Here is a 25,133-nt window from a genome sequence, read left to right as displayed (position 1 = left end):
CAGAGCTATCCAGAGGCCCCAGGCTAGACTCCGGGACACTGCGGCCTCCCTGGGGAAGCAGCAGTGTCATAGAGGTGGTCTGATACAAGCAAAGAGTATCTTGAGGGAGGAAGGGGAATGAGCCTGAGGCAGTAGGTCCCTCCTCCAGACTCTGACCGCAGGATTCCTACGATAAGATTCTCAGATGCTGCTTCCCCCTGGTGGTAACCAGTTACCCTGCAACTCGGAGACCACGTGATTTCGGGGAAAAGAACCTCCCTGGAGCAGAACTGAAACTTAGGGTGGGGACTGTAGAAAGGGGCGGAGAGATCCAGGAGCTGCCTAGCCAGGAGCTGAGCTGAGGTCGGCTGAGCCCTGGGACAGCCTGCAGAGCAGCTCAGGTAAGATTAACCAAAAATAGGTGTCAGCCTGGGTCTAGGTGGGAAGGCCCGGCTAGATTGGAGGTGGTGGGTAGAGGCTCCTGGGGACCCCTCTGCTAGACTGAGGAATAGACAGAAGGCCTGTGAGCCGGGGAGCTGGAATTTGGCGTGAGTGAAAGACTGATGGGGAGGCCGGTGTCCCAAGCCCTCTAGGCAAAGGACAGGGGCACCTACTACCGGGTTTGGGGAAGAAGACTCTGCTGCTCTCCCCTGATTGTTTTCTTGCCTCCTGGTCCTGCCCACTTCCGCCCGCCCACAGCTCTGCCCCTGCCCCTGCCCCCAGCTTCCTGCCCCCAGCTCCCTGCCCCACCTACCCCTGGGACAAGGGGGGGGAGGTTGGGGGGCATCGAAGGATAGGTTGTGGGGGTGGTGAGTGAAGAGGGTTGAAGAGGCATCTCACAAGCAGCCACTGTGTCTGTAAATACTTGGGGATCCAGACAGGGCCTCTCACCAGGAGCAGGACACCAAGGGAATGATAGATTCCTGAAAAACCTTAAAATTAAGACCAATGCCTAAGGTTCCCTTCTAGATGTCACAGCTTGGGCTGTTAAAAAGAAAGTATTTTTGGTCATCGCTAGTGACGGCAGAAATGAAACAATTCAGCCTCAGAAGTTTGAGATTATATCTATAGAGACAAAAAGATGGATGAGATCTCTAGGGGCCCTTGCCGAAATCCAACCCCAAGGGCCAGGATCTCACTCTTCCCAAAGTATCAGTTCCCCTGACACTTCCTGCTGCTTTTATCCCCAGGATGGCATCAGGCAGGGCACGTTGCACCCGGAAGCTCCGGAACTGGGTGGTGGAGCAGGTGGAGAGCGGGCAGTTCCCAGGAGTGTGCTGGGAAGATGCGGCCAAGACCATGTTCCGGATTCCTTGGAAGCACGCAGGCAAGCAGGACTTCCGGGAGGATCAGGATGCCGCCTTCTTCAAGGTGAAAGGCCCGGAAACCAGCCCCTTGGAGGGAGGGATGGAATATATACTGGCACTGTCACCCTCAAGCGCTTACATCCACCTGGGTTTCAGATAAAGGGGAGGTTGCAGGGTAGAACCAGCTACATTACGTAATTGTCAGAGCCCCATGCAAGATGAAAATGCAAACCTTAGTAAGGACCTCAAGGTGGCAATAGCTGAGCATAAACCTAGCAGAGGCCCTTCTGTGTGAGCGCTCAGGCCACACATCCGTGAAGCCAGCCTTGGTAAAGGATCTGCAGTCCACAACATGCTGCCTCTTCTTTACTTCTGCTGTGTCCTAGGCCTGGGCAATATTTAAGGGAAAGCACAAGGATGGGGACTCGGAAGGCCCTGCTATCTGGAAGACTCGTCTGCGCTGTGCTCTGAACAAGAGTTCTGAGTTCCAGGAGGTTCCTGAGAATGGCCACAGGGATGGGGCTGAGCCCTACAAGGTGTACCGGCTGCTGCCACCTGGAACCCTCCCCGGTGGGTGTCCCTTTGCCCCGCCACTCCTAGAATCAGCAGCCTGGGGAGGAAGGATGGAGCCCTGCGCCTCCTGGGAGGGTGGTGGCCTCCCTCCAGGCCCCTCGGTCAGAGTTCTGCCCTGTCCTTGGGGAGCAGGTTCCCTGCCAGTCCTGCCCATCCTTTCACTGCCTCCTACCTCTCCCCTTCCCTCTGTGCCCACTTAAGGCTCTGACCTTCCTCTCCCTCTCAACGTTCCACAGCTCAGCCAGGGACCCAGAAATCACCATCAAAGCGACACCACAGTTCTGTGTCCTCTGAGAGGAAGGAGGACGAGGTTACTACGAAGAACTGCATACTCAGCCCCTCCTTGCTCCAGGACCCCCTCAAAAATGTGAGAGCTGGGGAGGGAACCGGGTGGACCTGAGGGCAGAACAGTACCTGGGGGAGAGATGGGCCAACGATAGAAACTGTGTCTGTAGGAGCTGGTGGAGACCAGTGGGGGAACAACCTATTCAGACTCCGGGAGCAGCAGCAGCAGCAACAGCCCCGAGCTTCAGGAAGGTACCAAGTGCCCTGCCTCCTGTGTTATCCTCCATGCCACAGCCTCTGGCCCTTGGACTCCCCAGTCCACTCTGAATGACCAGTGCCTCTGCCTCCCCCCCAGGTAGGGACACAGCTGAGGCCCCTCTCCAAGGAGATCTGGTGTCCCCAGAGCTTCTGCCCCCTCCAGGTTCAGGTACTTGGCGTTTGACTCACCCCTGCCCCCATCCTCCCTTGTCCTCCTCTGGCTACGTATGTATCTAATCTGTCAGGGCTTGCAGCAAACCGGGGCCACCTTACTCAGAGGCACTGGTTTCTAGGCAGTGCACCTGCCACCACTCCAAACAGCTCACTTCTCAAAAATACCCCCTACATGCTGTGTTCCCTGGAAATCCACTTTGAGACATTGATTCTGTGGGTTAAGTAGAGGACTGATCTCTGGGACCCTCTTGTAAACTGTAAGGCCCTGGCCATTAAGGCCTCAGTGAGAATCTGTGTATTAGCTCTTCTCCTGAGTGATGGGAAAGTATGATGGGAAGCCCTCTGGGCTGCCGAGGGTTGGCAGGAGGATGAGGAGGGAGGGCGCCTTCTCTATCCTTAGAAGGTGCGGCTGCCGCCCCCACCTTGCGGCCTGCTTGGTCCTGCTTGGTCCTCACCAGCCCTTACCTGGTTTCTCTCTCTGAGCCTCACGTTCCTCGCCAGCAAAATGAGGATGCTGGATTTGCAGGAAGCCCCTCTTCATTTCTCCAGAGCCTCTTGCTGGCCAGTGAGCCCCTGGGGAGGGGCACCGGTGCAGCTGGCCTTTCTTTGTCCACAGACTACTCTCTGCTGCTCACCTTCATCTACGATGGACGTGTGGTGGGTGAGGCCCAGGTGCAGAGCCTGGACTGCCGCCTCGTGGCTGAGCCCTCGCGCTCCCAGTGCGGCATGGAGCAGGTGGTATTTCCCAAACCTGGCCCACAAGAGCCCACCCAGCGCTTGCTGAGCCAGCTCAAGAGAGGGGTCCTGGTGGCCAGCAACTCCCGAGGCCTCTTTGTGCAGCGCCTTTGCCCCATCCCCATCTCCTGGAACGCGCCCCAGGCTCCACCTGGTCCAGGCCCGCACCTGCTGCCCAGCAACCAGTGCGTGGAGCTCTTCAGAACCACCTATTTCTGCAGAGGTGAGGCTGCTCCCGCCAAGCCCCTGAGCCCCTTCCCCCACCTCTGTTCCCCCTCCATGGGCCCGGCCACCACCCTGCGCTCCCTCCAGCACATCCCCCATCACAGCCCAGGCATGGCCCCTGCACTCGTGCAATGCTCAGCCCTGGCAGCCCCCCTTCCCCAGCCAAGGCCGTGGAAGATGAGGACCAGGTAAGCCAAGCACGAGGCTGTCACGCCTCGGGAGCACCACCACACGGGAGCGTACAGTAATCATGGGAAGGTGCGCCTCGTGGCACCCCCCCACTGGACACACCTGCCCAGCGACCACTCACACATTCGCGAGAGCTGTGTGCATCACGTGCCCTCGCCCACCGCTCAGCCGCCCCTCAGCTTGCCCCTCTCCCATCCACGCTTGGAATCCCACTTCCTGCCTCCATTCCACTGTCAATTGGACTTCGGGAGTGAGGGCCTGGAGTATAGGGGACCCAGGGCCACGGGGTCCCCTAGTGCAGGGAGGCTGTGAGCAGGCAACAGAGGTGTGGCACAACTGTGTTAGCAGCCAGGGCTGCTGCCGAGAGGACTCTTAAGCTCCCCCAGCTCCCCCAGGTTTCAGGTTGTGTGACGACTGGCTACCTCCAAAAGGCGGCCGCTTTCCCTATTTGTCCACAGGCGAGTAGCAGCTCAGTTCCTAACATTTCCCCTGGCACCAGGCAACGGCCTCACCACCCTGAGGCTCCTGCTCTGGCCTTGGTCTCTGAGTGGCCCCACTGCCACCCCTCTTTCTCCATTATGGGATCCTCCCCAATCCCTCCCTGCCTGAGACCCTCTGTCTTCTCTTCCAACTCTTGACCTTTTCTCTCAGACCTGGCCAGGTACTTCCAGGGCCTGGGCCCCGCACCCGAGTTCCAGGTGACACTGAATTTCTGGGAGGAGAGCCCTGGCCCCAACCACACCCCACAGAGTCTTATCACTGTGCAGGTGAGTCGGGATAGGGCAAGAACAGCCTGCCTGCATGGGAGTGGGGTGTTGAGGAGGAAGAGGGCCTCCCGGGGAAAGAGCCCCTGGGCGTAGTGTCCGGCCCTGCCTGCCGTGCTCACAACCCCCTCTCCCGACCTCTTCGTGCAGATGGAGCAGGCCTTTGCCCGACATTTACTGGAGAAGACTCCAGAGGATCAGGCAGCCATCCTGCCCCTGGTGCAGAGCCTGGAGGACCCAGCCTCCTTCTCCTCTCTCTGTTCCACCTATCTGCTTTGAGAGAGCCTCTTCCTCCACGCTCTCGACCTGCCTCCCACGGTGATCATTCTCATCGGTTGTCTGTGGTGATTTAGTCCTTGAACTCCTCATAGACCTTGGTTGGTGGGGAACACAAGGATGACTTTTTTTTTTTTTTTTTTAATTTTGAGATATACCCTCTTTCGTCTCTGAGGAACTGAACTGGGCAAGTACAGATGGCGCGAACTCGGGGCCTTTCCCTCTGCCCGCAACCCTAAAACCTAGCACTTTATATTTTCTTCTTAGATCTTCACTAAGGATTGAAAATAAAATTTTATTGAAAAGGAATCAGCATCGGACTTGTTGAGAGAAGAAGGCAGCAGGGTCACAGAGAGATGATGGGGATGTAACCTGAGGGCAGGGCACTCGGGTTCTCTTCCTGCTGGCATCTCTGGGCCTCTTTCCTCTCCTCCAGACACAGGTTCGGGCTAGCAAGCTCTCTGGGCTAGGAAGCTTCAGGTTCTGGGCCTGGCTCTCTGTATCCTCTAGGCAACCAGGATTAGGGAGAGGGTTGGGGTCAGCCAAAAAGAGGGGCACTGAGCCTATGACCACTGTAGCCACCTTCATAAGGGAAATCCGGCGTCCACAGTCCTTGGCTAGAGGGCTCTGATTCCGCCTAGGGTTGGACTCTGGCCTGGAGGTCTCAATGAACAGACCTGAAATGATGAGCTGGAGGCCCTGGGGCCTGGCAGGGGAGGAAATCAGAGGGAAGAGTGGCTGAGCCTCCTGTGCCCTGGGCAGACCATGCCCTGGTGCCTCTTCTCCCGGTACCTGGGGCACTGTCACCCCAACTGAAGGCTGCTCCCAAACAGGTCTCCTCACTCTACCTGAGCACCATGACAGACAACATGGCCTAGACTGCCACATCACCAGCACTCTGTCTGCTGGGATCCCAGGGGTCCAGATCCACCAACACCACTCTCCCTTGCCCCGTGTTTATCTTGCTCCCAAACTGGTAGTTCTTCTTCACAAGGCCACCGGTCATCCTACCTCATCCTACACTCATCTCCACCAGACTAGTTCACCGCTTAACCCGACTGCCACAGCCTCCAGCTTCCCGCTTCCCGTACATGACACCAAACTGGCGGAGAGGTAGCCTCCCAGACCAGCTCCTTCCTGTCATGTCACTTTTATAAGCTTTGAGTGGCTCACTGACATGATCAAATCTGGATGTCTAGATTCTTGAGGAACTTCTTGCTGTCTCACCTGACAAACTTCACTGCTTTTGAGCCTTTCTGCCTCCTTGGACCTTCCTCATTGTCATCCTGAGAAGCCAGGAGCCCCAACAGGCATCTGCATAGGCAGTGAGGAAATTGGGTACTGAGTGTGCAGGTGCACAGGCCCTGCTGAAATCCCTCCTGCACCTTCACTTCATTTTCTGTTATACCCCACATCCAACCCATCAGCAAATCCTATCATTCCTTCCTTCAAAATCTATCCAGAATCTGACTCTGCTTCCCTAACCAAGACTGGTTCAAACACCATCATCTCTCACACCTCTTCTTTCTGCTTCCTTCCACATCTTTTCTGCTTCCACTCTTGTCCACCTTCAGCCCATTCTCAACACAGAAGAGATCCTCTTAACACATAAATCTTATCATGTCATTCCTCTGCTTGAAATCCTCCATTGGCTTTCAATTCACTCAGGGTAAGAGCCCAAATCCTTACAATGGCCTTCAAGGTGATATGGCCCCATTCTCCTTTCTAACCGCACCCCTTGCTATTCTTCTCCTCAGTTACTTTGCTCCAGGTCCCCTGAACCCACCAGACATTTCTGCCTCAGGACCTTTGCACTTGCTGGTTCTTTTGTCTAAAACACTCTTCCTTCAGGTAAGCACATGACCTGCCCCCTCTCTTCAGAGAGGGCTTCCCTGAGCACCCAACCCGAATAGCAGCCCTCACTATTCTCTATTCTCTTATGCTGCCTCATTTTTCTTCATAGCACTGATTACCACTTCACACATTTCTATTTGTCTACTTGTTTATCGTCACTCCTTCCCTATTCCATGAGAACAGGGACTTGTTTTGTTCATTGCTATATCCCCAGTGTCTAGAGTAGTGCCTGGCACATGGTAGGCATGTAATAAATACTTGGTGAATGAATGGACAGATGAATGAGCAAATTACTGTGTCCTTTATCTCTTAAACTAGGTCCTAAGCACCTTAAGGGCAGGTGTCCCCACTTTATCATATTTGTGCCCCAGCGTGAACACTTGTGAACACTGACAATATATGTACAGTGATCGAAACAATTTGTAAGTATCATGTAGAAACCAATTTAGCCAAGCACCGTGGAATAGGGATTGGGAACACTGGAATTCAAAAGAACAGAGTTCCCAACCAGGCTGCCACTAAGGAGCTGTGTGGTCTGGAACAAACAGTCCATATGGGCCTCTGTTTTCTCATCTGTAAAGGCAAGTCTTGGACTAGATTTTGAAATCCCGTTCAGCCTTGATATTCTGTGGTGGTAAATTTAGGGCAATTGCACATTCCTCTGACAAACATTTGCTGAGCTAAGTTTCAGGCACTAATGGAAAAAACAAGAACCTCTCAAGAGTTCCCGGATTGAAGGAACAAAATAAAATAGGGTCAGCTTGGCTGCAATAAGAGCTGAGTCTTTTTTTTTTTTTTAATTAAACTATAGTTGACTTACAATATTGTGTTACTTTCAAATGTATAGCAAAGTGGTTCAGTTATGTATTTTTCCAGATTCTTTCCATCATAGGTTATTACAAGATATTGAATATAGCTCCTTGTGCTATACAGTATGTCCTTATTGGTTATTTTATATATAGTGGTGTGTATCTGTTAACCCCATATTCCTAATTTATCCCTCCCTCCCCTTTCCCCTTTGGTAACCGTAAGTTTTTTTCCTATGTTTGTGAGTCTGTTCCTGTTTTGTAAATAAGTTCATTTGTGTTCTTTTTTAGGTTCTACATATAAGTGATATCATATAATATTTGTCTTTCTCGGTCTGACTTCACTTAGTATGATAATCTCTAGGTCCATCCATATTGCTGCAAAAGGATTATTTTGTTCTTTTTTATGGCTGAGTAGTATTGTATATATGTACCACATCTTTTTTATCCATTCATCTGTTGATGGACACTTAGGTTGCTTCCACATCTTGCCTGTTGCAAATAATGCTGCTATGAACATTGGGGTGCACATGTCTTTTCAAATTAGAGTTTTCGTCTTTTCCAGATATATGCCCAGGAGCAGGATTGCTGGATCATAGGTAGCTCTATTTTTAGTTAGTTTTTTTTTTTTAATTTATTTATTTTTGGCTGCGTTGGGTCTTCCATGCTGCGCGCGGGCTTTCTCTAGTTGTGGTGAGTGGGGGCTACTCTTCGTTGTGGTGTGCGGGCTTCTCATTGCGGTGGCTTCTCTTGTTGCAGAGCACGGGCTCTAGGCGCACGGGCTTCAGTAGTTGTGGCACCCAGGCTCAGTAGTTGTGGCTCACGGGCTCTAGAGTGCAAGCTCAGTAGTTGTGGCGCACAACTTAGTTGTTCTGCGGCATGTGGCTTAGTTGTTCTGAGGCATGTGGGATCTTCCTGGACCAGGGATCAAACCTGTGTCCCCTGCATTGGCAGGTGGATTCTTAACCACTGAGCCAGCAGGGAAGTCCCTATTTTTAGTTTTTTAAGGAACCTCCATACTTTTTTCCATTATGGCTATGCCAATTTACATTCCCACCAACAGTGTAGGAGGGTTCCCTTTTCTCTACACCCTCTCCAGCATTTATTGTTTGTAGACTTTTTAATCATGGCCATTCTGATTGAAGTGAGGTGATACCTTATTGTATTAATAGTTTGGGGAGACTTCCCTGGTGATCAGTGGGTAGGACTCCATGCTCCCAATGCAGGGAGCCCGGGTTCGATCCCTGGTCAGGGAACTAGATCCCACATGCATGCCCCAACTAAGAGTCCGCATGCCACAACTAAGAAGTCTGCATGCCTCAACTAAGAAGTCTGCATGCTGCAACTAAGAGATTCTGCATGCAGCCAAAGTAAATAAATATTTTTAAATAAAGTAAAATAAATAGTTTTGACTTGCATTTCTCTAATAATCAGCGATGTTGAGCATCTTTTCATGTGCCTGTGAGAGCCATCAGTATGTCTTCTGTGGAGAAACGACTATTTAGGTCTTCTGCCCATTTTTTGATTGGGTTTTTTGTTTTTTTTGATATTGCGTTGTATGTGCCGTTTGTATATTTTGGAAATTAAGCCTGTGCCGGTCGCATCGTTTGCAAATATTTTCTCCCATTCGGTAGGTTTTTTCCTTTTGTTTATGGTTTCCTTTGCTGTGCAAAAGCTTCTAAGTTTGATTAGGTCCCATTTGTTAATTTTTGGCTTTATTTCTTTTGCCTTGGGAGATGGATCTAAGAAAATATCGCTGCAGTCTATGTCTGAGAATGTTTTGCCTAGTTCTCTTCCAGGAGTTTTATGGTGTCATGTCTTATTTAAGTCTTTAAGCCATTTTGAATTTATTTTTGTGTATGGTGTGAAGAGTTGAGTCTTAATAAAGAGGCAGAAGCATGCCCTGGAGTCAAGACTGGGAAGGATATTCTAGGCCAAAGAAATGGCTGTGCGAAGGCAGGAGGCATGGGGAATGGGATATTTGTAACTACAACCATACAACTTATATTACACAAAGAATTTTTGAGACAAAACAGCTTTTGTACGCCGAGAAGTATGCCCTGCATCCAGCAAAACTGAAGTCTCAGCCAGGAAAACATTCACAACAGCCAGGTGAGGAATGCCACAACCTAAACTGTTCAGATTTAGGAAATGACCCGGCCCATGCCCTCGCTGCTTCCTGTGAGGTCTTTCTTCCCCAACGACCTGGGGCGGCTCCAAGGCCACCTCATACCCGTTTCTACCTCCCTAGCTCACCATAGCCCCTAGGCTGGGAACAAAGGCGGACCAACCAATTGCTACTCGGTGGGATTTGGGGGAAAAGGCAAGGTCTAACCGCAGGTCAGGCGCCCCAAACAGGGCGTGGCGGTTGCCCTTGGCATGCTGCAACCTCCCCGATAGTTGAAGCACCCTTGTTACCAGGCTCGCTGCAGGCGAGGCTGGGGTCTGCTCCCCGCTCATTGGTCCGCAGAGAAGCACCTCTGAGGAACCCCTGTTGCCCAGGCGAGGACGAGAGCCCATTGGTCGGGACACCTCACAATGCCCCCCCCGCCCCCCACCCCCCACCCCCGCGCGCGCAGGGTTCTTCCCATTGGTTCGCTGCCTGCCTCGGGAGCCCCCTGTGGCCTCCAGCCAGGCAGCCTACTTGGCGCCCTGCAGCCAGTGCCCCCAAGCTGACCCTGCTCCCCATTGGCTGCTTTGGGGGCCGCCGCCATCTAATGAGGAGGGAGACGCAGAGTACCAGAGCACGCGCTCCCTGCGGCGGGGTCTAGCCCTGCAGCCTCGGGACCGGGCAGGGGCCGAAGCTGTGCAAAGGCCGAGAGACCGGCTTCTCTACGGAGGACACCCGTTCTCCCTCCGGACCTGGTCTGGGTCGCAGCTTGGGCTTCCCGTCGCGGAGCTGTGCATCTCCAAGTCTGGAACCCAAGCCGCGAGGCTCCAGTAAGTACGAAGCACCCACGCAGCGTGCGAACCGGCTCAGGGCGCACGGAGAGAGTGTCCCTGCTCCTGTGTATCCAGTGTGCGTCTCCATTTACTTATCCCCTTAATCGTTTATCCACCCATCGTTTACCGGTTCGTTTATTTGGCATTCTGGGTGCACTTGCTGCGCCGCTTGTCCACATTCTTCTCTCCGACGGGTGTTGGGAAATCCTGTGCCCTGAAGAATTCGGACTGAGATCCGAACGGAAGAGTGGTGTAGACGAGGGTGCAACCCCGGAGCGACCATGTTCTACTATCCCAGCGTGCTTCAGCGCCACACCGGCTGCTTCGCCACCATCTGGTAAGGGAGGGCTGAGCCAGGGTGGGCGCACCGGGAGGGGCGCCCAGGGATCCCAGCCTGAGGGCTTCTCCTCCATCCTCACTCCTCGTCCTTCTTCCAGGCTGGCGGCAACGCGCGGCACCCGGTTGGTGAAGCGTGAATACCTGAAGGTGAACGTGGTGAAGACCTGGTAAGGCCCAGAAAAGGAAAGAGGGGCCTGGGGCCATTGTGGGTTAGGGGATGGATTACGCTGGGCTGTGGGGCTGGTCTTTGGCGCAGCGGTGATCAGGGTGCATCGTTCCCCCAGCGAGGAAATCCTCAATTACGTGCTGGTACGAGTCCAGCCCCCGCTGCCAGGCCTGCCGCGGCCCCGCTTCTCCCTTTATCTCTCAGCCCAGCTCCAGATCGGCGTCATTCGGGTCTACTCTCAACAATGCCAGTACCTTGTAGGTAAGGCTAGAAGGCTCTGAGGTGGGGCAGAGCTGAGCGGTCCTCCCATGGGCTGGCACCCTATCTTGTCCTCCCTGCCCTCAGAGGACATCCAGCACATCCTGGAGCGCCTGCACCGGGCCCAGCTGCGGATCCGCATTGATATGGTGGAGACTGACCTGTGAGTGTGTCCCTGGGACTGGGACCACCCAGTCTTTGGAAGGGAACCTCCCTGCTTGGCCTCAGTCCTTGACAGCCCCCATTCTCCCTCAGACCCAGCCTGCTGCTGCCTAATCACCTGGTCAGGATGGAGGCTCTGGAAGATGCTCCAGACCCCTTTTTTGGGATGATGTCTGTGGAGCCCATACTGCCCAGTCCCTTCAAAATCCCTCAGGTAGGTCTCATTCCCCCTGGACACCTCAGACTGATGAGTTGCCAGTCTGACACTTGGGTGGGGGTGGGATGGGAGCCTGCTCCAGCTCTGCCCCACAGAAGTCATTGCAGTGCAATTGCCATGGTGGACCCATCCAGACAAGTCTGCTGCACTTACCTATTCAGGACCAACCTAGAGGCAGCTCTCGTCTCCACACCATTCCAAGAGCCAAGCCCGCAATCCACGCCCTCAGTGTCCCTCGGCACTGGGTTTCCCATGTCCTTGTCCATCCATTCCTAACACCCCTACAGCTTAGACAGTGTTACTTCCTTCCTTCAAAGACATCTCTAGGTCTTCCCTGGTGGCGCAGTGGTTGAGAGTCCGCCTGCCGATGCAGGGGACACAGGTTTGTGCCCCGGTCCGGGAAGATCCCACATGCCGCAGAGCGGCTGGGCCCGTGAGCCATGGCCGCTGAGCCTGCGCGTCCGGAGCCTGTGCTCCGCAGCGGGAGAGGCCACGGCAGTGAGAGGCCCGCGTACAGCAAAAAAAAAAAAAAAAAAAAAAGACACCTCCAGTGGCTCCCCACTGCCAACAGAATACTAGCATTTAAGGTTCTCCATACCCTGGTCCAGAGATAGCCATCCCTAGACATCTCTCAGCACATCTCCTGGGCATCTTTGGCTCCCAAACCCCAGCCTGGCCCCTATGCCCCAAAGATGCCACATTTACTTCTTTACTTTTGCTGTTTCCCTAGGCCATAATGGTCACCCCCCATTCTCTTACAGACATCGCTCAATTTCTACACTTTTCTATCAAGTCTTTATACGACTCCCGGCCAGAACCAAATGTTCTAGAACTCAGCACATCACTAGGGCCTTGTTTATCCTTTGTGTTGACTCTTTCTTTTTAATTTATTTTGTTTTTCAAAACAAACAGCTTTTATTGAAGTGTAGATGATTTACAGTGTTGTGCTAGTTTCAGGTGTACAGCATCCTTTGGCTGGCTCCTGCTGGGGTCGTATACAAACTCGTCTCCCCACTAGACCATATATAGTCCTTAAGATCGAGAATCTTTTCTGTTCCCACTGTCCCCAACACTTGACATAAGGCTGCAGTACTTCTTTCCCAGACAAATGAACACAGTCTAGATGATTGGGTGGGGGCGGGAACGGGAGGAAAGGAAACCGGATGGTGAGTGGGTTCACTGCATGCTGCTGTCAGTGCCACAGAATTAGGCATAAAGGGCTACCACTGTCCAGTCCATTGTCTGAATAAGGTTGTGAAAATGGGGAAGCAGGGCACTGAAGCTGAACCCTATCTTTTGTCCCCAATCCCTCCCCAAAGATTCAACACCTCCTAGAGGCTGTGACCCCAGAGAGAGTTCTTGAAGAGATCCCTCCTGAAGTTCCTATAGAGCCAGGTGAGCAGAGAGAGCCTTCTCTTTGGTGAGAGGTAGAGGAACGTCTAAGAGCTGAAGAAATCACTGTCTTTGAGCTTCTTTCAGGAGCGAGGCCCTGTAAGGGACACTGTATGTGTATAATGCCGTTACTGCTCACAAGAGTCCTATGAGATCAGAATTATTATCCCCAGTTTACAGATGAGGAAAGTGAAGCCCATAGCGGTTAAGTGATGTGTCCTGGGTCAGCTTGCCAGTGACTGGCCGGGGCCTGACTAGAACCCAGGTGGACTTGACTCCAGAGTCCATGCTTTTGCCTTACCACATGGGTGGGGGGACTTGGAAAGGAACACCGGGCTGGTGTGACTTCCCTCCTCTCCAGAAAGGATTCTGGTCACTGCACCGTCTCCCGAGGCCATCACGCTCCTGGAGGTGGAGCCCATACGTATGCTAAAGATTGAGGTGAGCTGACCCCCTGCACATGGAGCCTGAGGCCCGAGTCCTGCTTCTGCTGGCCCAGCCCCCCTGCATCTGCTTCCTTCTGCCCCCAGAGTCCTGCCTTCTCCACCTCCGTTTCCCCACCACTGCCCCCAGCGCCGGAGCACCCACGGGCTTCCTCGGTCTGGCCCAGCCCTGTGGCATGTCTCTCAGACAGAAATGGAATTGAGTCCCCTCACCTTGGTTCTCCCTCTCCTGACAGGGTGAACGGGACCTCCCAGAGATCAGCCGCCGAGACTTGGACCTGCTGATCGCAGAGGAGGAGGAAGCCATCTTGTTAGAGGAACGTCGGCTAGGCAGGTCCATGTGGCCGCGTAGGGCCCGCCCGGTGCTGGATGGTCAGGCCTCCGGCACGGGCAGTCTGGGCTGGGCAGTGTTCCCATCTCTTCTGTGTTCTGAGCCCTGATCTTCTCTTCACAGAGTACGAAGAGGAGCTCCGGGCCCCAGAGAGGGAGGTCACAATCCCCCCGCCCTCACCTCTAGCTCTTCCAGAGTAAGGGCAGGAACCCCTGGGCCAGGTAGGGGTCATTGCTGGGAGGGTATCTTCATTCTCTTGCCCATTTCCCCTCAGGGTGGAGGAGGCTGCAGAGCCACTTCCGCCGAAGCCACCAGCCTGGGAGCCTGAGGCCCTACTTCCTGGTGAGTACCTGCCATGCCAGGGTCCTTCCCGGGGGTCCCTGTACAGCTGCTGCAGACAGTGGCCCTGTATTCTAACTTGCTGAAGGGAGGACTCTAGCATCTCGCCTGGGTGGCTTTGAGGACAAAGGGTGTGGGGCAGAGCTGGGACCTCGAGTGTTTTTGCAGAGGTAACCCCCCCGCTGGAGCTGCGTCTGCCAGCCCCACCCAGCCCAGAGGTGAGTAATGCTCCTCCAAGCCGCCTCCTTTTCGCCCTCCTCTGCCAGAACTGCTCACCCACTTTCAGTTTCCCCAAGCCAAAGGCCCCTGCTAGCTTCCACAGGCCTTTGAGCAAATTAGTAAAAGGTGCCCCGTCCACACCCCATTTTATCGGGATGGGCACCTCATACAGGGTGGGAGCTGCACCCTCTCCCAGGGCACCGCTAGGGATGGCAGGTTGGGGCATGTCTGCAGTCCACGAGGACCACAGGGAAAGGAGTAACGGGTAGCCTTGCTCCCACCTCCCCTCCCCCCTCAGCGGAGGAGGCCCCCAGTCTCCCCACCTCCCAGGGTCCCACCTGCCCGCCGCCGCCGCTTATTATTCTGGGACCGGGAGACCCAGATACCCCGGAAGGAATTCCTGGAACAAATGCAAACCAGAGCCCACTGCCGGGAGTGTGTGAGTACAGCCCAGGCTCTGGAGGGATGGAGGGAAGCAGGTGCACATTGGGTCTCTTAAACTCCCGGGGTGGGGGTGGGGGGCATGAGAACAGTCCCCAAAGTGCACATGCTGGGGGTTTGCCCACATACCACTTCATTACCCCATCTAGCACATCCAAGGGCATCAGTTGAAAGTCCTTTTAGCAACGAGCAGAGAATGAGCCTGAAAGAGCTAGAAGGCCAGAGGCCCTGGAACAAGGCACTGCAGGTGGGTAAGAAGCAGTGGCTCCTTCCTAACCAGCCTTCTGGCCTTTCCTACCACACAGCCAATGGTGCAGCCTCCTGAGAGGATGATCACGAGCCCTGCAGAGCTGTTCCGAACCCCGACTCACTGTGAGGAATGGTGGGAGCTGGTGTGTGGGATCCTCTGAACCCCTGTCCCTCACTCCTGGTGTTCCTCACGCCTCAAACCCTCTCCCTGCTGCCCCGTTGTCAGCTGGCCGGCTACCCCAAGAACTGCTGGCTTTCTGGACCCACTGTGCCCAGCCACTCCCACTAGCACTCAGGAGAAGGCCGCCCCTGGAGCCTGAGGAAGAGGAAGCTGAGAGGGAGGCGGCAGCTGAGGAGGAAAGGAGAAAGGCTGAAACTCCAAGCGATATCGAGGTAATGGCACCCTCACTCCTTCCTGCTTTGCCTGAGCTCCAACAGCCTGCTTTTTTCTGCCCACGTGAGCCATGGGCACCAGGTCCCAGCCAGGCTGGTTCAGGGCTAGACCTGCTTCACCCCTGCCCCCGGTGCTTCTGTGATGGCTTGGGGTCTTAGTTCTCCTTCTCTCATCTCCAGGTCCTGAGGGAGGCCCTGGAGCCCAGTGTGCCCCTCATGCTGCCTTCAGGTAAGTATCTGGAAAAGGGACGGTGGAGACCACCACCCTGACCACTGTCCCAGGAAACTGGTGCTCCAACTGCTGACAGTTCTCGTCAGCGCACTTAACATAAGGAAGCACAGACTGAGTCTCTTCAGTCCCCTCCCCCCACCCCCGGGTACTTTTAACAAGTCACTGCCAGCTCTGGCACCCAGGTGGACCAGGTGGCCCCCAAATCCCAACTGCTCAGATGCAAACAAACCCACTCAGGACCTTCCCCTCCCCCTGACAGAGATCTCCCTAGAAGCGGCTGAGGAGGAGAAGACCCGCATCAGCCTCGTGCCCCCGGAAGAACGGTGGTAAGCGGCAGCCCCAGCTAGGATGGCTGTACCCCTCGTCACTGTCACCGCTGCCACCTTCCCTGCTCCACCCAACTCCCGTGTTCTCCTAGGGTCTGGGCTGAGGAGCCAGAAGCCCCTGCATTGCCCGTGGTGCCTGAGCTCCCTGAGGTGCCTGTGGAGATACCTGTGGAGCTGCCCCCAGAGCCTGAGCTGCTCTCGCTGGAGGCTGTGCACAGGTACCAGGAAGGGCATGCCTCCGTGGGTGGCCTGGGCTGCAGCCTCAGCTCATAGTTCTTGACCCCCACAGGGCAGTGGCACGGGAGCTGCAGGCCAAGAGGGAGCCTGACTTCAGCAGCCTGGTGCCACCTCTCAGTCCCCGTAAGGTGGCCGCCCGGGTCTTCTACCTGCTCCTGGGTGAGCGAGGAATGTGTGTGCCTGTGTGGGGGGTGGGGAGTGGACACACAGGCCAGCGGCTGCTGTAGGGACCCTCTCCTCTGACCAGCCCTCTCCTCCCCTCTTGACCAGTGCTTGCTGCACAGCAGATCCTTTGTGTGAAACAAGAGGAGCCATATGGGCGCCTCCTGATCCAGCCAGGGCCCCGATTCCACTGCGGTTAGAGCCAATTTACAAAGCTGCCAGGGAACCAGCTATGGTAAACGGTGTCCTGCCTCACTTCTGAACACGGGTCTCTATCCTTCCTGCTCCCAGCGCTACTGTTCAAGAAGAAAATAAACTGCCTTTATTACAGGATGGTGTCATGACTCTGTCTGTATTGTCCCAGCACGACAGACCCAGCCCTAGCAGACACCCCGGTAAGACGGCAAGTAGGGCTGAGACTCCAAGTGGGTATGAGGCCCAGGCCCAGAATCTTTGGTAAGGCGTGAGCTGCAACTGGGCAGAGAGCTGGTCTCAGGCGTGGGCAGGCTCTGTTCTCTCTGGCCCAGCTGCAGCCCGCAGTCTAGGTGAGGCCCAGGATGGCCTGGAGCTCCTGGGCCTTGTTGCCAGGCAGGGAGCCCAGTGCTGAACGGAAGCTGTCAGTGTGCTGTTTGGCCAAGAACGTGAGCAGCAGCAGCAGCGATGCCTTGGTGTCTGGGTGGAGAGTGAAGGGGGAGGAGTCTGGGGAGGGCTGGCCCCCACCCCTAGCTGCCCCAGGCCCCCTGAGCCCTGCTGCTCCCCACCTCCCCCCAGCCCTGCCCACAACTGCCACCGTCACCTGGTGGGACCTTGTTCTCGGCCAGGATGAGGCTGCAAATGCGCAGGAGCTCTGGAGCCACATCTACAACCTGTGGGGAAAGAAGGGCTGACTTGGGCAGAAGCACCCCTGGGCCCCAGCGCTGGGGTGGGTGGTAGGAGCCCCGAAGAGGCAGTCTCCCACCTGGGCTGTTAATCAGCATTGCTCAAACAACCGTGAACCATGAGAAGAACCCTGAAACAGGGTGGTAGCAATGTGTTCTGTTTGTTTGATTTTCGGAGAGCATGAGACTGTGACCAAAAGTATCTGAAATCACGGCCTAAAGACCAAAAGAAGCCCAGACACTCAGGAGCTCCACCCACAGAGTAGTCTGCGAAGATGCAAGACAAAGGTGATGGACACAAGAGCACTGGGACAAGCGTTCCCAAAGCTAGCCACTTGCTGCAGACAAATCTCATTCAGAAAGCAGAGCTGCTCTGACTGGAAAGGATGGTGGGGTGGCCCAAAGGGCCCAGGCTCCATGGAGCACAGTCTCAAAGAGCCTGCTCTAGGAAATCAGCCTAGGAAAGCTGCGACTTCTGGCTCAGACCAGAGAGTGGAAATGAAACTTCCCTGAGGAAAAATGCTACGCGGTGAGAGGAAGCCCCTCCTCCCCTCTTAAAGGCCTTGGCTGCCAATCCTTGCACAGCAACAGGAAAGCTGAGCAGAGCAGCTTAAACTGATGCCAACCCTGCCCGTCAATGAGACTGGAGCATCAAGCCCCCTCTAAGGGCCCCAGCATCGCGGTTACCTGGTCTGGGCTGCTCTGGTACAGGAAGCTGAAGAGGTGCCCTAAGGTGACCCACTCCTCCAAATCCTCCTTCAGTGGCAGGGCGTGCAGCAGGGCAGCCAGCACCTGGACACACAGAAGACTCTGGCCTCCTGCCCTGCACCCTCCTCAGCTCCCTGGCCCTGCCTGACGCCCCCACCCCTCACCTGGGGCTCTGGTTTCCTCGTGGGACTGGCCATCAGCAGGCGGGCGAGTGCCCCACAGATGTTGTCATGGACACGATCATGGCGCTCCCTCGCCAGGAGGGGCAGCAGGAGCCCCAGCAGCTTGGGGAAGTGTCTGGTCCACAGTCAAGGAACAGGCACACGGGGAGACTGCGCCCATCCCGAACCCCAGGGACACCCTCCCAACCCCATCTGGGCCCCCTCCTGCAAGCCGAGGATACTCCTGGGCAGGGCGACCCCCGTGCTCCGCCAGCACGCCCAGCCCAAAGACGGCATTGCTCCGCACCTCGGGGTCCGCCTCCCGGGCAGTGCTCAACAGCACGGGGAGCAGCCGGGACACAAACTGGGCCGAGGCGGCACCCAGGCCCTGAATGGACTCTGCCAGCGTCCCCACCGCAAAGGACTTCTCTGCCACTGTGCAGCCCTGTTTCTGGTGGGGTGAGGAGTGCGAGTCAGCCTGGGACTGGGACCAAGTGGGGAACTGAGCACAGGGGGCACAGGCGGAACGGGGCTCGAAGCCAGAGGACAGAGCACTCACCGTCTTGCACAGCAATAATGGCAGGAAGCCGGCAAAGAAGGGGGCAAAGGCATCTCCCCCGGCCGCAGCGGCCAGGGCAGGGATGGCCTCGCCAGCATGCTCCAGCAACATGGCGTCGTATTCAGCCTGCAGGGCCAGGTCAGAGACTGGGGGTGCCTCCCACCACACTCCTCCACGGCTGCAGGTGGTCTCCCTGAGGGCTGCCCTTGGTTGACGGGACTGGCCCCTTCCAGGCTGGGTTTGTTTGCAGCCCAGCTTTCCCTCCTGGTCCTCCTACTCCCACTATCAATCCAAGCCTGCCCCGAATCCCCACCCCCAGGAAGCCTTCCTTGAACACCCACTGCCTTAGCGGGAGTTGGGTGGGTTGTTCCGAGCCACTACCAATCTTTTAGCAAGCCCTGTACCCCCAGGCCAAGCCAAGCACACTGTCCACCCCGCCCCGTGGAGACCAACTGGGCTGCCTGGTCCCAGTTTGCACCCGTAGCTCTTACCTGGTCCTCATCCTCCTCCTGGTCGGCGTCCTGACAAGCTGTCTGCAGGAAGAGGGCGCTCAGCTCAGTCTGGGCTCTCCTGCCCCTTCTCCCTTCCGTGGGTGGAAGGACGGGGAAGCTGGACTGGTAGCCTCCGGCTAGCCCCACCCAAGGCTGGGCCACCTCCTCACCCTGCAGCCCGCCGGCTGGCCCCTCACCTTCCTCTGCAGCACACCCTTGAGCGCGTGGCAGATCTCAGCAAGCCGCCCAGGGGGCTGCAACGCCAAGCTCCCAGAGCCACGCAACACCGCCGTCAGGGCCGCCAGCACGGCCATCACCACCTGGCGCTCCCGCTCCCCGTTCACTGCCCGCACGTAGGATGGCACCACCCGGGCCAGGGCGGCCTGCAGAGCTGGGGACATGATTGGCTGAAGCCTTGGTCAGCCCCTGCGCCCTCCCCACCCACCCCCTGCTTCCAGAGGCCCCAGCCGGGCGCCGGCCTCGCCTTCTCACCAGCAGTGTTGGGTTCCGAGGGGCAGCTCTGACAGGCTTTGTGCAGCGCACAGCAAAACTGACCCAGGGCCTCATGGGCTGCCTTCCGCACGCTCAGGTGAGGGCACTGTGGCACGAGGAGGGGCAGGACGTGTGTGCTGCATGCAGGGCCGTCACAGCTCCTAGCCCCCAGACCCCACCCGCCCCACTCACCTCCAGCAGTGTGAACACTTCTTCAAAGACAGTCTCCATGTAGGGAAGGAAGGCCACACTGTGGACAGACACACCGCCATGGGGAAGGGGCGCCCAGGAGAGGTTCCCTGTGCCGAGGAGAGGCCGATGCTCACCTGGCATTCACAGAGATCTCCCCCAGTGCAGCACAGGCGTCTTCCTTCTCATCGAAAAAGGCGTTTTCCACGCTGTACCTAGAGTAAGATGGGGAGGCAGCAGCAATCAGGCGCCAGTAGAAGCAGAGCTGGCCCTGGGCCCTTGTCCAAGCCAGGATCCCCCAGACCAGAAAGGCAGCCTCCGCACCCTGAGACCTCTGAGTCCTCCTCCTCTTCCGAGTCCTCCTCCACAAGCTCCTCCTCTTCCTCCCCACCGTGCTCATCGTCAAACAGAAGGAAGGTGCTGCTTCCAGTGCACTGAGGCTGGAATGGGGAGGCACAGCAGGGACTTTGGCTCAGCTGAGCCCAGGAGAGAGATCCCATCCCAGGCCTGGCCGTCCCCACCTGGCCCAGCCCACCCTGTCTGCTCACCACAATGCCCTGGGTGGAACGCAATGACAACAGCATGAGTGTGGTGATTCGTGGCAGGTGGGGAGCGAGGCTCTCACCCATCAGCCCCGATAAGGCTGCAAACAGGCTGTACCTGGCGGAGACAGACAGAAGCTGTATAGTCCTACCTGCTGTAGCCAGACAGGATGGGGGAGCCCGGGGAACCCACGGTCCAGAACCAGAGGACTGGGGTCTGGGTGGGGGCGGGGTGAGGGCTCACTCACGTGCAGCGCCGCAAGTCAGGGTCGTCTACCTGGTCACACAAGCCCAGCCCCAGCTGGCAGCATTCCTCAGCCAGGGGCCTCATGGGCTCCCCTACTGCTCGCACCAGTACCCCAAGTGTCTCTGCAGAGGCAAGGGCTCGGTTAGCACCAGGATGAGGCACTAGGCCAGAGGTGTGCAGGGCCAAGGCCTGAGGGACCAGAGATAGCTGGGCGGGGGTGGGGTGGGGGGATCCAGAAATCCCTTCTACTCCTGGGTAAGGTGCGAGCGCAGCTGCCCCGGGGCGATCTCGTGAACGACAGGTGAGCATCTGCCCTTCCCCAGCACTGGGAAGCCGGCCTAGGAGTGCCTCGCTCACCCAGGCTCTGGATCCGCACAGGCTGAAGGTCCTCATGGCCTGTCAACAGGAATTCCCGCAGGTGCTCCACGATGGTGGGGAAGTAGGGCAGTATGGAGGCCTGGGCAGCCGTGGCTGCGGCACGGAAGGGCAGAATCAGAGCTGGAGAGTGAGCAGGGACCATCTGCCGCAGGCACCCGGAGTGAACCCATGCTCCCACCTCCTGCCTCCGACTCACCAATGGCCCCCAGGGCGCTCACAGCCAGCTCCTTGGCCCGGGAGCTGCTGGGGTTTCTCAGAGGCTGCAACATATACTCCATGAGCTCCGTAAGGTAGTGCTGCACTTCAGGCCCTGTGGGAAAGGGCACCCCTCTACCAACCAACCCAGGTCTCCTACCTGCCTCCAGGCCGACCCTCCCTGTGGCCCTGCCACATCCCTCTCCCCACCACGGGCAGTGGTTCGGGGAGCTGCACCTCCTGCCCCCTTCAGCCAAAGCGACAGCCCCATCCCCTCCCTCACACCCGCAAAGGGCATCGCCACCTAGGTTCTCCACGAAGTTCTCCAGGGCATAGCAGGCCTTGGCTAGGTGACGTGTGCACCCAGGAGGCACGGACTTCAGGTAGGCGAGGAGCAGTGGCATCACCTCCCCGGAATAGCTGCGAATGTGGGGCTGGGGGAAGGAGAAAGACGGCCTGAGTCAGCTCAACTGCAAGGCACGCACCTAAGTACTGATGGCAGCAGGGATGCCTGAGGGATGGGGCTGAGGGGAAGCTGGTCTCTGGGACAGGTGGGGACTCTGAAACAGTGGCTGCCCACATCGGCCTTGCTGACCTGTAGGTTCTCTGAGAACTGGCCCAGGGCAAAGAGCGCAGCATTGCGCACAACCTGTGACGGATCCTCCAGGCTCCTGCACACGATCTGTAGCAGTGGGGACAGCAGTCTGGATGGGGCGGGACAAGAGGGTGGAGTCTGAGGGGCAGGACCTGAGATCCCTGGGCTGAGCCATTCTGCTGTTTCCCCTGGGAAAACCAAGGCTTTTTGTCACCAGATGGGGAGCACCACCCGCTGACCCTGACAGCTGGGGTATCTTCCAAACCAGAACACTTGAATGTGGGAGCAGACACTATTGATGACTAGGCTCAAAGGACAAGCGGAGACCACGACTGCCGTGGGCAGTGTGGTCCTCCTCCCCATGGCCCACCCTAACTCCGAGACAGGGGAACAAATACCTCTGCCTGATGTGGTCCCCGGCTCCATCAGAGAGCACTGCCAGCACGAGGAGCCCAGCCTTGCGCTGGTATGGGCTCTGGCTCCGCAAAGCCTCTTCCAGCATGGGCATCTAGGGGAGCAGATGGCACTCTCCTGAAACCCCAGCACGAGCCTGCCTGTTCCTGCGGCAATAGGCCTTCCACACCTACCAGGGCCCAAACATCCTCAAGCTCGGGAGACTAGGCAAACCCAGGGGTAGGAGCACTGCAAGGACAAAGCCACACTTACCAGCAGGGGACAGAGCTTCTCAGGGGGCAAATAGAGTGCCAGCATGTCCACGACCTGGAAAAGGACAGGTAGACTTTGCTGGACTCCATCTCTGCCCCCCAACCTCCCCCAACGACCTAACACCCCTGCCCCCGGCCCCTGTCCCACATCCCACCTGAATGGCAAAGTGCTTGGGCGTCTCCCCCACCAGTCCAACATACAGCTCTTCCTCCTCTGAATCCTGATCCTCAGGATCCAGCTGACCCAGGGTGGGCTCGGCAGCCATGATGGGGAAAAGGGTGTGCAGCAAGGGCGGTAGGAGGCGATTCTTCAGTAACGCCTTAAAAGGGAGAATGGAACGGTGTCCCTGAGAATCTGTTCCCAAGACGGACTCACATTAGAAATTCCAGCCTTCCAGGCCACAGGGGGTCCAGGAGGAGATTCCCAATCTCCCAGCCAAGAGCTGGGCTGAGTCCAGACCCAGCCTGGAATATCTTAGCTATGGTACTTTACATAACCCCAGATAGACAGAAAGCTCCAAGAGTGAGATGAAGAAGAAGATAGAGATGGGGTGATGTGTGTCAGAAGGCACTCACCTTGCTCTTGACTTTGACCAAGAAAGTGAGACAGCAGAGAATACGCACACGTATTGCATCACCTAGGGCCACGTTTCTAGCCACCTGCCCAGAGACCAACTCGAATCAGAAACGGGCAAGGAAACTCCCAGCACAACAAGCAGCAGGGACAGTGCCGACCCCAGGCTCACCTCCAGGCAGAATGTGAGGACCTCTGAGAGGTGGGAGGTGATGATGGGCAACTCTGACTCCAGCAATTCATCCAGGGCCTCCAAGGCCTCACAGGCCTTTGCCTGCCAGACAGAGAAGTCTCGGGGTTACTATGCTCTTTTTCAGTGGACCAGGCTGAATGCTCCTGCACCCTCCTTCCAACACAGCCCCTACCCGAATGTCCTCACCTCGTCTACAGGGATCAGAGTCTGCACAGCCACGATGAGCTTGGGCACCAACATTCGCACGAGAGGCTGGAGGACACAAGATGAGCTAAATCACAGAAAGCACGATGCAGCCTTATCTCCAACCCCAGAAGCTAGCAGCTTCCTCGAAGCCCGCACATAGGAGGAGCCTAGGCACAGCCACCCACAGGATCCCCTCTCAACTGTTAGGCAGGACAAAAAGCAGAGAAAGAATCTTAAGTAGCTCTGCATCCCGCAAGACTGAGGAAACGAAAGCCCGAGGGTAGGGGGCCAGGGAAGGTGAAGGCCCACATCTCACCACATCATCAGTGCCAAGGTAAGGGGCCATGGTGGTCAGAGTGCGCAGGGAATAGAAGAGGAGCCCAGGAGAGCCCACATCACCAAGGGTCTCATTCAGAAGCCGAAGAAGCTCCCGGTGGTGGGGTCGGAAGGCCTCAGGCCGGGAGGTCACCACCACACTTAGCAGCAAAAGCCCCATCTGCCCAGGAAGAGGGGTTGAGAGGGAAAAGCTTACATGGTCTATCCAGCCTCTGGGTCCCTTCCTCCCACCAACCATGTGATAGTACCTCTCTCTCGGGGACGTGGAGGCTGCGGATTCTGTGCTGAAGAAGCTGCATGAGCTGAGGCCAGGCCTCCAGACCTTCTTTTCGAAAAACGGTAGCAGAGAGCTGGGCCAGGCTAAGACTCACAGAATGCCTGCAAACAGGAGAGATTCCCCACCCCCAATCACCCTCCAGTACCCTTCCCTGTACGCGATGGCCCTGCCTCCACGGAGTGGCCAGGAGAGAAACCTCCAGGTGTGCGCACAGGGCCTCTGCCAAGTTGGGACACAGAAAACGTCTCAGAGGGACACTAGCAGCACAGTAGGCGTGCAGTCTGGTGAGGGTGACCTCACTCATGCTGAATTTCAGTTCTGTTCTTCCGACTCGGCTTTGGCAGACCATCACAGCCCGCGCTCAAGAACTTTCGTCTTTAATACAGCTTGAGAATCGTTCCTCCACCCCTGGTCTAAAACCTAAGTCCCTGCCCCCCAAAAGCCAGCCTGGAGCTGAAAAAGAAGGCAGAAACCCTGAGAAGCTCTCAGCCTAGAATCAGTTAGGGCCCTGAGAGGAGGCAGATAGGTACTTACTCTGTCTCTCTCTGAAGGACCGTCAGGATCAAAGACTTGATGCTAGAACACAGGTGGCAAGTTATTTGGCACCCAAGAACCGCCTCAGCCCGGCCCGCCCCACCCCTGGCCCAACCCACCTCTCCCGTTGCTCGGCCGCCAGCCGTCGCCAGCCGGTGCTCAGTCGTCTGCGGGTCAGTACGGCCGCGAACTGGCGGATCTGGGACGAGGAAGCAGGCACGTGAGGGCCCGGGCAGGAAGGTGCTGACCGGGTCGCCGAGGGCAGGAGCTGGGGCTTGACATGTGGCGTACTATAGGAAACTCCGCAGGAAGCGGCAGGAACCTTACTTGAGGGTCGCCCGCTGAGGCCAGCAGTTCGCAGAGCGCGGGCAGGGAGGCGGGGTCCCTAAGAGCGGTCTGGAGTTGCTCGGTGGCCTGGGGAGAGCCTGGGGTCAGAGTTGGGCCGTTCCCGCAACGCCTCCGCTGGCCCTGGCCCGGTCCCACCGGCCCCATACCTGGCGGATGCGCTCGGTGTCCGGCAGCAGCAGCTCCCGGAGGATCTGTTCCAGGCCGGCGGGCTCCATGGCAGCAGGGGAGCCGCCGCTGCTGGGCCGGAGGTGGGGGAGGGGCAGCACGTGGAAGCCCCGAAACCCGCTTCCGGCGGAAAGGGCGTTGCTCCG

General features: G+C 56.9%; 3 protein-coding genes across 5 annotated transcripts; 2 read left to right on the top strand and 1 right to left on the bottom strand.

The window, feature by feature from the left end:
• Window positions 1–106: 106 nt before the first annotated feature.
• Window positions 107–5,045, top strand: IRF9 (interferon regulatory factor 9). 2 transcript variants are annotated; one of them, XM_082649719.1, is made up of 10 exons: window positions 107–380; window positions 1,170–1,350; window positions 1,673–1,856; window positions 2,096–2,226; window positions 2,315–2,396; window positions 2,500–2,571; window positions 3,193–3,534; window positions 4,377–4,492; window positions 4,640–4,807; window positions 4,918–5,012. In XM_082649719.1, exons 2-9 carry the CDS (start codon window positions 1,171–1,173, stop codon window positions 4,766–4,768), a joined length of 1,236 nt encoding a protein of 411 aa, XP_082505845.1. In that variant the 5' UTR covers window positions 107–380; window position 1,170; the 3' UTR covers window positions 4,769–4,807; window positions 4,918–5,012. The 2 variants fall into 2 exon arrangements, with proteins under 2 accessions (XP_082505845.1, XP_082505844.1); XM_082649718.1 differs by having other exon boundaries at window positions 108–380; window positions 4,640–5,045.
• A 4,449-nt stretch (window positions 5,046–9,494) lies between these two features.
• On the top strand, window positions 9,495–16,521 carry REC8 (REC8 meiotic recombination protein). The gene is made up of 20 exons (XM_082681296.1): window positions 9,495–9,537; window positions 10,197–10,705; window positions 10,806–10,874; window positions 10,992–11,134; window positions 11,219–11,294; window positions 11,387–11,507; window positions 12,830–12,905; window positions 13,264–13,343; window positions 13,582–13,675; window positions 13,800–13,872; window positions 13,951–14,018; window positions 14,184–14,233; window positions 14,533–14,673; window positions 14,981–15,047; window positions 15,151–15,317; window positions 15,498–15,546; window positions 15,809–15,875; window positions 15,968–16,093; window positions 16,165–16,271; window positions 16,383–16,521. The coding sequence occupies exons 2-20, from the start codon at window positions 10,650–10,652 to the stop codon at window positions 16,472–16,474; spliced, it is 1,722 nt and encodes a 573-aa protein (XP_082537422.1). The 5' UTR covers window positions 9,495–9,537; window positions 10,197–10,649; the 3' UTR covers window positions 16,475–16,521.
• A 290-nt stretch (window positions 16,522–16,811) lies between these two features.
• Window positions 16,812–25,074, bottom strand: IPO4 (importin 4). Of its 2 annotated transcripts, XM_082681275.1 has the most exons (30): window positions 24,969–25,074; window positions 24,802–24,888; window positions 24,594–24,673; window positions 24,475–24,516; window positions 23,912–24,041; window positions 23,644–23,823; window positions 23,328–23,393; window positions 23,121–23,222; window positions 22,951–23,034; window positions 22,530–22,694; window positions 22,376–22,429; window positions 22,108–22,217; window positions 21,710–21,818; window positions 21,419–21,548; window positions 21,116–21,229; window positions 20,899–21,012; window positions 20,543–20,663; window positions 20,301–20,412; window positions 20,077–20,192; window positions 19,890–19,967; window positions 19,756–19,813; window positions 19,564–19,669; window positions 19,269–19,462; window positions 19,072–19,113; window positions 18,581–18,706; window positions 18,264–18,472; window positions 18,025–18,157; window positions 17,840–17,944; window positions 17,071–17,140; window positions 16,812–16,946 (listed from the first exon to the last, which is right to left on the bottom strand). In XM_082681275.1, exons 1-30 carry the CDS (start codon window positions 25,035–25,037, stop codon window positions 16,816–16,818), a joined length of 3,237 nt encoding a protein of 1,078 aa, XP_082537401.1. In that variant the 5' UTR covers window positions 25,038–25,074; the 3' UTR covers window positions 16,812–16,815. The 2 variants fall into 2 exon arrangements, with proteins under 2 accessions (XP_082537401.1, XP_082537402.1); XM_082681276.1 differs by lacking the exon at window positions 24,802–24,888 and having other exon boundaries at window positions 24,969–25,067.
• Between the last annotated feature and the right edge of the window lie 59 nt (window positions 25,075–25,133).

Source organism: Grampus griseus (genome assembly GCF_964374135.1).
Source record: "Grampus griseus genome assembly, chromosome: 2".
Classification (NCBI taxonomy): domain Eukaryota; kingdom Metazoa; phylum Chordata; class Mammalia; order Artiodactyla; family Delphinidae; genus Grampus; species Grampus griseus.
The sequence above is the reverse complement of the archived record's forward strand: the minus strand, read 5'-3'. Positions and strand labels throughout refer to the sequence as shown.

Excerpts from the sequence above, each read along its gene's own strand:
- IRF9 (XM_082649718.1), top strand. The coding sequence starts at position 1,171 with ATGGCATCAGGCAGGGCACGTTGCACCCGGAAGCTCCGGAACTGGGTG. Across the intron at positions 1,857-2,095 it reads GCCACCTGGAACCCTCCCCG|CTCAGCCAGGGACCCAGAAA; the intron begins GTGGGTGTCCCT and ends AACGTTCCACAG. Across the intron at positions 2,227-2,314 it reads TCCAGGACCCCCTCAAAAAT|GAGCTGGTGGAGACCAGTGG; the intron begins GTGAGAGCTGGG and ends CTGTGTCTGTAG.
- REC8 (XM_082681296.1), top strand. The coding sequence starts at position 10,650 with ATGTTCTACTATCCCAGCGTGCTTCAGCGCCACACCGGCTGCTTCGCC. Across the intron at positions 11,135-11,218 it reads ACAATGCCAGTACCTTGTAG|AGGACATCCAGCACATCCTG; the intron begins GTAAGGCTAGAA and ends CCCTGCCCTCAG. Across the intron at positions 14,234-14,532 it reads CAGCCCCACCCAGCCCAGAG|CGGAGGAGGCCCCCAGTCTC; the intron begins GTGAGTAATGCT and ends CTCCCCCCTCAG.
- IPO4 (XM_082681275.1), bottom strand. The coding sequence starts at position 25,037 with ATGGAGCCCGCCGGCCTGGAACAGATCCTCCGGGAGCTGCTGCTGCCG. Across the intron at positions 18,158-18,263 it reads GGGGGTCGCCCTGCCCAGGA|ACACTTCCCCAAGCTGCTGG; the intron begins GTATCCTCGGCT and ends ACTGTGGACCAG. Across the intron at positions 17,945-18,024 it reads CGAGGAAACCAGAGCCCCAG|GTGCTGGCTGCCCTGCTGCA; the intron begins GTGAGGGGTGGG and ends CTGTGTGTCCAG.